The sequence below is a fragment of the Triticum urartu genome, chromosome 3A (genome assembly GCF_056163025.1).
Source record: "Triticum urartu cultivar PI428250 chromosome 3A, HENAU_Tu73, whole genome shotgun sequence".
Taxonomy (NCBI): domain Eukaryota; kingdom Viridiplantae; phylum Streptophyta; class Magnoliopsida; order Poales; family Poaceae; genus Triticum; species Triticum urartu.
The window spans coordinates 626,715,291-626,726,554 of record NC_141875.1 but is presented as its reverse complement, the minus strand read 5'-3'; the positions used below and the strand labels follow the sequence as shown (position 1 = coordinate 626,726,554).

Genomic DNA, 11,264 nt, shown 5'->3' with positions numbered 1-11,264 from the left:
TTGTTGAAGGTCATTCTCCTTCGGTGAACTTCGAGGTCAATGGGCGGCACTACAACAAGGGGTACTACCTAGCTGATGGCATCTATCCGAGATGATCTACATTTGTGAAGACTATCTCAAACGCTGTGCCAGGAGGCAAGAAGTCCTACTTTGCCAAGGTGCAAGAGGCTTGCAGGAAGGATGTCGAGCGGGCTTTTGGTGTGCTCCAATCTCGATTTGCTGTTGTCCGCTACCCTGCTCAGACCTGGTCGAAAGATCAAATGTGGGAGACCATGACTTGCTGTGTCATCTTACACAACATGATCATCGAGAGCGAGCAGGAAGTGCCAGTGTTTGACACTGAACCATACTATAGGCAGGGTCCTCTAGCCGAAGTTGATCACCAGCTACCGGCAACCTGGACTGCCTACCTCAGTATGCGTCAGGAGATCCGAGACCCACAGGTGCATCATCAACTGCAGCAGGATCTGGTGGAGTACCTATGGAGGCTCAAGGGCGATGCCGGGCTCGACGTGTGATGAAATATGAGTTTTTATTTGTTGAACTATATAATTTGTATTGAACTATTTGTTGTTGCACTATTTTGTTCAACTATTTGATTTTCTATGATGAACTATGTGATAAAAATATATTTATGTTCATAATTGAACGCCGAGTCACGACGAACCATGCCGAATATGGGCCGATTCTCGCCCATATAGGGCCTTTATTCATCGAAAGTGGGCCGAAAACTGGGCCAATCTCGACGCCTGGGGGTGACGACTGGACGCCCAACCGCCCCCAGTGCCGATTGTATCACCGGCTCGCTCCCAGAAGGCGATTTTTATGCCTCTTGGGAGGCCAAGGGCTGGAGATGCTCTTACCCAGTGGATATTTGTCAATAGTCATCAAATGATATTTTGCATGTGGTCTGCTCATGTGCACAAGTTAATGCAGAAGTACTCTTAATTATTGAAGAGACTAGCCAAAAGAAATGCACCCGCAAACCGCCAAAAGAAATACACCCGCAAACCTTTTCCTTGCACATCTATAAGTACCCATTCAACCATAATGCAGTTGCGCCGTCTTTTTATATCATCCATATGCTTGAGTCTTCGCTACACATTATTCACTCATCTAATAAAAAATGGTCTAGTGAAGTGATACACAGCAGCCGTGTCAACAATCGAGAAGCCAAGAACATGAAGCTAGGAGCCATATAGTTTTGATGTGTGTCCCACTTAAGAATAGGAAGCATTGGGAAAAATTGATGGGGAAAGTTAGAAAACATAACTGTTCTTATGCCGCGGCTGCCTGCTACTTTGTTGATTGTTATCCTACGGCTCTTCCTCCAACTACCTATCCACCATAATTTCTTCGCTGTGAGGCACCAAAAGCCTATCATCCATAAACATCCTCTATATCACTAAGCTTTTTAGTTTTAAAAAGTCCACATTTAATTAAGGTTTCCGACTAGAATTGGGTCATCCGATTTTGACCGGGTCAACATTTGTTCAAAGCTTTCTCATTGAATTCTTTTATACTATATATAATATGCTTCCTAATTCTTAAGGTCTCACAATTAATTGAGGAATTCATTTTAGAATGGAGTCAATCGATTTTGACCGGATCAACACTTTCTCAAACTCTCACATTCAATTCTTTTAATTCATTATGTTCCCCAATTTTGAAGATCTTTCATTCAATTAAGGTATTCAATTTTGGATTTGGTTTACGATTTTCATCGGGCCTATGATTTTTTCAAATCAATCAGCGGCGATCAGCTTATAAAAACATATTAACCCCGCTCACCTCCCACCAACTAGAAAAAAGAAACACCACCACATGATATTATAGCACCAATATAATAGTACATGCGACCATCGACACAAAATTTTTCCCACATAAATATAGTTTGGTTGGCGGTAATCACACCATGAAAAGGACACCAAATCACTGTATATAAACAAAAACAAAACACACACTGTCATCCCCTCCCACCGGGCAAAGTAAATCTTTCACCAGTTCCAAAATATAAAGGGTACTAGTTTTGTAGAAAGTCAAATTTTCTTTAACTTTGACCTAGTTCAGAGCAAAAATATCGACATCCACTATATCAAACAAAAAAGTATGGAAATTCATTTCATGATGAATTTAAAAATATAGATGTGATATTATGCATTTTGATATATTTCTCTACAAATTTGATTAAACTTAAAAGGTTTAACTTTTCAAAAGGGTAATACAACTTATATTTTGAAACAGAGTGATTATTATTTTCAAAAAACCCAACAACGCCAATGACGCAGCAAAGCCCGGCCTTCTAGTGAAAGATGAAAGTGAATGGCTCTAGCTACTAGTTGAAGATGACCCCTTACACTTTTCACACCTCTTTTTAATTCTCTAGAGATCCTTGGCATTTGTCTCTTCTTTCGGCTCCCTCCTATTTGGTTGAAAGTTTCATGCTCTAGTTTGGTAAAGCAAGGGCTTTCAAATAGTATGTCTCGGGTGCGGGATCACCTTAAGAATCAAGCCATGGATTTCATATTAATGCTCGTTGTTTCTAAGCCATAAGCTATTCTTCTCTTTATCGAATTGTTTGCTCGACCCAATCTGTCCACCATTCACAACTCATATGTTCAACAAATAATCCATTTGTTTGGGGAGCTGCTACTGTCAGATATACCGTAGGTTGTATAACTTTTATGCAATCATGATTTTCCTTTACATGGACGCATATTGAACTTCACTTCACTTAAGTCAGCTAGCGACTTTCTAGAACTGAGCAAAACTTATTGAATCAAACACACACACACACACACACACACACACTCTCAACAGTCATACTTCTTGAATGCCTTTTGTATTGACGAGACAATTAATTCATGCAGTTTTGGTTTGATATTTGGAACGAGTGGGAGTGGAAAGACCACTCTTTTACAGGTTTGCATTAAAATGTTGCATGATATGTTTTACTCCGTACCTTTCATCTTAAGGTGATAGCTTGATTTCTCAGCTTTTGGCCGGTCTATGAGAACTTACCTCTGGTTCAATTTGCATTCAGAAGTATGACCCTTTTTCTCCCTCCCCCCTTCATTGGACCGTACCCCCTTTTCACCGTGAGAGTTCATACAATAGATAAAAGGGATCAAGGCATCCTTCAGACAAAGTGCTTCTCACGGCAAACTTTTTTTTTCAAAAAAAAGATTACCCCCGGCCTCTACATGGATCGATGCATGCAGTCTGATAACTTGAATACATGGATCAACCCAAAGTCACCTATCCGGCGAATAAAGTCGTAACACCTATACTCTTGATAATGTGTCCGAACCGCATGAACATGCACTATCTAATCCAATGGCCTCATGCAGCTGCCCCGCATTAGGCCGAGAGCACCACCTGGACTGGCCGATCTGCAGCGCGCACCGCATGCGCACACTCTGGACCCGCCGCAACCATCTTCCGCCGTCCAATCTTCAGGAGCGTCCAACACATTCAGCTTGCTAGGCCATACTATCGTCGACTTCACCACAACACCAGAAAAGCTCCACCACCTGTGCGCGCTCATCAACACGCGTTCGTCGTCGAGGCTCCGCTGCGCCATCCCGCCGATACTCGTTGTCGTCGTTGCGGCAGACACAACAACGCTCCTCCTGTTGTCCTCTTGTTCCAACACCAGCCGCAAAATGATGCCCCCAAGAGGGAGGACGACCCCGAAGGCCCCCTCATCGTTCGATCCGGGAATCCAGATCTAGGGTTTCCCCCAGAGCAGTCAGAACGAGGTGACGGCGACTGCAACCAATGATGCCTTCGACAAGGAGATGACGTACAAGACGCCGCCATCATCCGCCATGACCGAGGTCGACACGGTTTTCACCGGCAATCGCACCACTCTGAACCAGCCGCTGCCCGGAACGCCGACAGGGAATCCGTCTCCCTCGCCGACCCCTCGACAAACTAAAAGGGGGCGTCATGTCCCTAAAAAACGGAGGGGAGGGGGGTCGTCATGTGAACGGTTGGTAAATTTTGTATCCAACAATCTTTGCCACAAAATAAACTCGACATGAAAGTATTTCACAATCTGACCCTTTTAGCAACGCCACGGCCCGTGGCGTTTCTTCTCCATATAGAAACGCCGAAGTAGCTCGTGTTTCAGATCCACATTCAAACACCGAGCTAGCTAGCGTTTTCGACCCACATGGAAACGCCAAGCACGTCGGCGTTGCTGGCCAGGCCGAAACGCCATGATCATTGTCGTTTGTAGCGTAAACTCCCGCCATATCATAACGGGGTAAACGTGTGCTCTGCAGGTCTGCATGCATGCGCAGCCGCGGCTGTTGATGGATCGACCGACGCGGACCTGCCAGCCCTGCGCCTGCGTGCTTCGCTATTCCCGCACAGCGCGCGCCGCGGCAGTACTGCGGCGGCAGGCGCGGCGATTGGGCGAGGGCCGCTGCGTGCCTGCAGGGAGACCGCCCGGCCATAGCCAGGGCCCCGGGAGCCACAGCTAGCGCATGTGATTCATGGATGATGCAAGCATGCGTGCATCACGTCGCGGGCCACCATTGCCTGCACGCGCACTTTCTTGCGATTCTCTGAAACCAGTCTGCTGTAATTCAATTCAAGCACATCGAAATTTTGGGGCCGCCGATAGACAGGCGACTGGTTCAAACGAGTTCACACGGCCCGTTGGATCCAACGGCCGTCCTTCTCCTTCCTCCTCGCGCTACACTGCTCTCGCACATCCGAGGCGAGCTCACCGTCTCCGGCGATGCCCTGACGCGTCCGCGGCTCTGGCTCCGTGCTAGTGTAAGTACGTATGCCTCCGGCGACCGGCGAGGTACTGGCGCGTCCCCGGCTCAGGCTCGGGGCTTAAGTACGCGTACGTGCCCGATCAGTGATAGAACGCGCGCGCGCACGGCCTTTCGGGGTCCACACTATACAGTCCTGTTACTGACCGATGATCACTCGCAGTCGCAGCATGCAGCACGGCCGAGCAGGACGATCGATCCGAGGAAAGGATTGGCCGACGGCGAGAGAAAATCGCCGGCATTTGCGATGTAGTGTCACGTACCCGTGTCGCTCGCCAGCCGCTAGCAACGTCGTCCCCTAAATTTTCTCGGGGTAAACAAATGCCTCCACTGCGCCTGCACGTACAGATACAGTCATGCATGCAAACTATCGGCTACAAACGCCAAGCATCATGGCGTTTCGGTCTCGGCGGCAACGCCAATGTGTTTGGCGTTTCCATGTGGGCCGGAAGCGCTAACTAGTTTGGCGTTCGAACATGGATCTAAAACACGAGCTATTTCAGCGTTTTTATAAGGAGAAGAAACGCCACGGACTGTAGCGTTATTAAAAGGGTCAGATCGTGAAATACTTTCATGTCAAGTTCACTTTGTGGCAAAGATTGCTGAAAAGATCAGAATAGTAATTTTGGCCGTGAAAACGCCCGTTCAGTGAAAATTTGCAAACTATTGTGGTAGGCCATCGAATTAAAAACGTACGGTATAGATCAACTGATCCCGTAATTTATTGTTTTTTCTTTCTACCCTGTCTCCTCCTCCTCCTGCTCTCTCTCTCTCTCCCTGGTCGACATCAGGCCGGCGCCCCTCCCCATCGAGGCAACAGGACTGCGACGCCCGACGCCCCCTCGATTTCCCTGCTCAACGCCCTTCCCTGGTCAACGCCGAGCCAGTGCGGGCCGACGCCCTCCCCATGGTGGCAGTAGGACGGCGGCGTTCGACGCTCCCATCTCCTCCCTGCTCCATTGGCGGCCAGGATTGGAACCTCGAGGTCCCAGTCCGTCTGAAGTCTGCGTTTTCTGACTCTGGTGAGAAAATTTTCAAGCTGCACACCAGGAGCTAGCACGTTTGGCCGCTGTTCAATGCAGATGCGGTGGATTTTCTGTAATCCGGAACTGAGCAACACCAATGTTAGTGCACTATTCTAGGTAGTTTTGTCTGGCTTTGCAGTTGCAGTGTCATTGTTAGTTATAAAACTGAACTTAGCAGTAATCCTGACATAGCACCGTTCTTAGTTACGAAATGTGAAGAAACCACAACGAAGCTTAAGGCTTTTGTTTGAAGTACAGTAGCTTCTTTGGTATTGTAGAGTGTAGACAATACTGAACTTGCTGCCTCCATTTTCAGAAGTTTCACGAGGAAGTTGATTGTAAGCATCAACTGTAGCTTTATCATCTCATCTCACTATAGGATGTGAATTTACATAATTGTTACTTTATCATGCCATTGACAACATTGGGCTTATAGCTGAACTGCTACTAGATGAATTGCAATCTTCCTGCTCTTGATCTTTTTTGTGAGACATTGTTCTCCTGAATTGAAACTGAGGCATTTGTTTCACTTTGCTGCACATCAGTTTCCATCTGACCATACTTCTGCACTTTCCAGTCCCTCGTCTGTTCGAGTCCCGCTTCCTGAAGCTCCCCACCACTTAGAAACTATGCTCGCCCATGTCGCTTTCCCTCCTGCGATTTCATCTTGTCCGGTTAAGATGACAAGGCATGCCATTCTTATCCTTGAACCGTGTGTGCTCTCATCTTTTTTCGGTCTCTTATCCTTTGCGTCCCTTGATGGTTTCCAGGAGGTTTTCTTGGAGATGTCGAGCAGAACGGGTCTGAGCTGGGTACTCCCAGTTGGAGGTGATTTATTTTCTTGCCCCTCTTTTGTGGTATGAGGATTTTTTCCTAGTTCTGTCTGGACAATTTTTTTATATTTAATCTAGAGAGACAAATTAGTTGTAGTGTTAATGTTGATAAAGTTGGCGAACATTTGTCAGCGGGTAAGATTCATTACTCTTAGATCTGATAGGTTGTTTGTGATGTGTGAGTTCACTTGTTTAACTCTCAGTAATCACCAAACTGAGGAATCTCCCTCAACTCTGGCCCTAGTTTTTGTTGAAAATCTGGATTTCATTACGTTTCTTCTGACTAAATCTTTATACGGATCTTCAAGCCCAGGATCTTAGCATCTTATCACACAAAAGCTAGGTAGCACTCCGCAATCGGTATAATCCAGTAGTTAAGTATCCTGAATTGTTGTTTTGTGTCCTTCAGTGTTATTGTATATGATGCACATGTAGTACTTTCGTCCTTGCCTATTGGGATTTTAATAGGAGACATACATAATAGCTGGATTAAAATTTTGATGTCGATAATAAATATTGGTGATTGAATACAAGTTGTTTGTAACTCAAATATGTTAAACAAATAGTCCATTGTTTGGGGAACTGCTACTGTCAGATATACCGTACGTTGTATAACATCCGTGCAACCATGGTTTGCATTTACATTACATGGACGTATATTGAATTTCACTTGTTTAGGTTAGAAAAGTCAGCTACCGACCTCCTCGAACTGAGCGAAACTTATTGAATCAAACTAGTCTCTCTCTCCGGGAGAAAAGGTAAGCATGCGTTTTATATTGTAATAGTTATGTTTCTTGGATGCCTTTTGTATTGACGAGACAACTAATTCATGCAGTTTTGGTTTGATATTTGGACGGAGTGGGAGTGGAAATACCACTCTTTTACAGGTTTGCATTGAAATGCTGCATGACATGTTTAACTCTGCATCTTTCATCTTAAGGTGATACTTTGATTTCTCAGCTTTTGGCCGGTCTATCAGAACCTACCTTTGGTTCAATTTGCATTCAGAAGTATGATGATAGTGGAAATCCAATGGGTCTGTCGGAAGTGTTAGCTCCTCAAAGAGTCGGTATTGTATTTCAGTTTCCTGAGAGGTTTGAACATTGAATTACTACATTCACTAATAAGTTTTTTTACATATTAGCATGAATGCTTATGATTTTTGTGAGTGCTTGAGAAGTTTCACTGCAAAATAAGATATTTTAAACCTGTAGGTACTTCTTATCAGATACTATACTTGAAGAAGTTACTTTTGGATGGCCAAGGCAAAAGGCAGACATTCCTTTGAGGGGGCAACTCACTTTAAAACTTCAGAATGTCATTAACTCTGTAATGATTATCTCTCATACATACCATTTTGTTGCGTTGCGGAGTGAATTTGTAGTTTGAGACCACACACAATTGATTTCTGAAGATAATTTGTTTAACGCTAGGTTGGTCAAAGTGCCATTTCATTGGATAAGGAGCCACGGTCTCTCAGTGGTGGGTTTAAGCGGCGACTTGCTTTGGCAATTCAACTGGTAATGTTTTCATTATTTTAGGACAGGTGGATCGTTCTGTTTTTAGAAGTGAAGCTGGATAATATTTTGCCTTTATCTTCTTATTTTCTAGGTTCAAACTCCTGATTTATTGTTGCTTGATGAGCCCCTCGCTGGACTTGGTATGTACTTGAAATATCCATATCAAACTAATATCTGTAGATTATTTTCTTCCCCTTGTATTGATCCATTTGTGAACCCATCTAAATGCACATCAGCGAGAGCAGTTGTTTAATATAATTCTGCTTGTGCATCCTGTCATCTTTGTGCCACAGCCCAGACTTGCCAGGAATATTGTGTGGTGTCAAATAGTTTTTCTTTTAAATAGTATATGCTCTCTTAGATGTGGTTACTAAATTTGTATCATCATCATCAGATTGGAAAGCTCGGGCTGATGTTGTGAATCTCCTGAGGGACCTAAAGAAAGACTACACCATACTGGTTGTAAGTCATGACCTAAGGTAATTTAGTACTCACCATAGAACACGATACTTTTGTATAGCCGTGCGCCATCGGAGCCACTGTTGAACACAACGCTTAACTGAGGCTGTCAAAATATCTGATTAAAAACGTTTTGCAGAGAACTATACCCGCTGGTAGACCGGTCCTGGAGAATGGAAATGGGGGGTGTTTTGAACGAGGAACCTTTACCTGTATAGATTAACATTTTTATTCCTCGGAAAATTCATAACGTTTTTTTGTGCGTGTGCAGCTGGAACGCTGACCCATTTGTTGTTGCTGTGAACAGGCTCATAGCTAGCTAGGGATCCTAATGTAATGTTTATAATGGTACAAGGCAAGTTGCAAAATCTATTAAGAGTGACTCCACACCTACCGGATGTTCGTCAATAATAGTATGATGTTATTTCGCATATGCTCTGTTCATGTGCACAAACACAGAAACGCTCTCAGTTAAGTATCTTGAAGAGTCTGACCGAATGAAATGCACCGACAGACCTTTTGTTGCGCACCCCCCAACTATGAAGGAACCTTTTGCTGTCTTTATATACCACCCATGTTTGAGTCTTCACTACACACTGTTGATTCATCAAACATATACAATAGTGAGTTGCTAGCAGCCAAATCAAAGCACCAAGGAGAGAAAGTGGTCTACTGATATGGTACATTGGTACGTAGCAGCGGTGTCAAAAAAAGAAAAGCCAAAATGTCAGAAGAAGACGGAGCTAGGAACCATAGAGCTTTCATGTGTGTCTTAGGAATAGGAAGCATTGGGGAAAATTGGCGGAAAAAGCTAGAAAACGTCACCGTTCTCGTGCTCCGGCCTCTTACGCCTACACCTTCTAGCTCAACGACTTTGCCATCCTCTTGATTTGGCTATGAAGTTCCTTCCACGGCCACATGTGCGAACACAAGGAGTATCGAGCAACCCCTCTCTATGTTGTGCCCACTCCTTTCATGTGTTATTCTCGTGGTCATTCCCCTCCCCCAGAGTTCGATAAGAGAGATTGAAGGTAGTGGGATAAGAGATATGACTAGAAGTTGGAGAGGCGTGTGCGCCGTATGCCTCCAAATCTAGGGAAATATTTGGTGACTGGTGAGGATATGCGTATGAAGCCCGCATGCTTGTGAAATGCAAGCTCCCCAAAGATCATTTGTATGTTAAAGCAATTGATTAATTGCAAGAATGCTGAGTGCTTGTGATATGTGAGTTCCCCAAAGATCATGTGTATTTCAAACCACTTGATTCATTGCAATAAACCATGCATCCTTTGATTTTCTCTAGTGAAAAATATAAGTAAACAACTTGTAAGAAACCATGGATATTGCACGATTGCAAGTCATTTTTTCACGGCTTAATAGTTCACTCATATGCCTGATATACCAGGGAAAACCCCTTTGAAAATACTACAAAAAATAGGGAGAACCATATGACATGTTGCAAATATTTCTCCCCGCATTGATTGTTCATCATTCACACCCAAAATACTGGAAAATATATTCCGCTTGGCGAGAGGTTTGTCCTGACAATATTAGACACAAATAAATATTAGAGGTGTTGCACATCGAATCACTTGGCGCGCCGAGGTTTTCCCCACCAAGCCTTCTGTCGACGGCCCAAGGCGCAACGGTACTTGTGATATTTCTGGTTGGCATATGTTTTATTTGGCCATTTTATCGATGTTAAATACCATTGGATGTGTTACTTTTTATTGGCATTGGAAACATATACTATTATTTTATGACGGGTTTCACAATTTATTGATGCTAATGATTCCTCCTGGCTGACTGATCACGGCTTGCGTCGGTCACTTGAGCGACATCGGATCCCACTATCATGCGCTCCCCTTTGTTTTATTCCATGCCCTACCCCCACCTCTCGTTTCTTATACATAAGCAACACTACTTTATTCTACCTTTTCAGGACATGTTGCTCGCCTTCTCTTCCCTCACCATCGTGACCCGTCGGGCGAATTGGGGTGCTGCTGCTGCAAACCTACCACCGCCACCTGCTACTAGGGCGAACCATCGTGGGGCGGAGAAACGGCCACAACCAGTGCCTCCTTATTCCTCTCCCTCACACGCAATCCTCAGCTCTGCCACACACGAGATGCAAATGCGTCGGGGGAACATGCTGCAAGAGTGATGGGCGGGTGCTGAAACAGAGGCTTGACATGCTAGGACTATAGGATCCTTTTGCTTGAAACCAACGCGAGCGATGGCGCGTGACCGACAAAGGCGATGTTGAAACCACCGATTGCAGTGTTGCAACCATTGACAAAAAAAGCTTCAACCGACGATGCAGAAAACTACAATCAATCACTGCTCAACCAGAAAAGCTGCAACCGTTTACAGAAAAGCTTCAACCAGGGCACCGCGCAACCAAAAAAGCTGCTACATTGGCACAAAAACTTCAACAGTAGATTAAAAAAAAGCTTCAATCGGCGATAGGAGAACCTACGGAGTGAGCCGATGATGCACATGATAGTTTTGCACCCACATGCTGCGATGGCGGCGAGCATTGCAGTGAATTGACGAGCTCAGGCAACCAATGCGGCAAGGATCAAGCGGCGTCTGGTGATGCTTCGACCGACGACGACCCTATCCTGGAAGCACCAT

The 11,264-nt window shown here is 44.8% G+C and overlaps 1 protein-coding gene across 1 annotated transcript; it reads left to right on the top strand.

Moving 5' to 3' along the window:
- The first annotated feature begins 6,475 nt into the window (after positions 1-6,475).
- LOC125548938 (ABC transporter I family member 11, chloroplastic-like) lies at positions 6,476-8,978 on the top strand. The gene is made up of 8 exons (XM_048712453.2): positions 6,476-7,406; positions 7,484-7,535; positions 7,609-7,742; positions 7,863-7,977; positions 8,082-8,168; positions 8,260-8,308; positions 8,563-8,647; positions 8,767-8,978. The coding sequence occupies exons 3-8, from the start codon at positions 7,681-7,683 to the stop codon at positions 8,843-8,845; spliced, it is 477 nt and encodes a 158-aa protein (XP_048568410.1). The 5' UTR covers positions 6,476-7,406; positions 7,484-7,535; positions 7,609-7,680; the 3' UTR covers positions 8,846-8,978.
- The last annotated feature ends 2,286 nt before the right edge of the window (positions 8,979-11,264 follow it).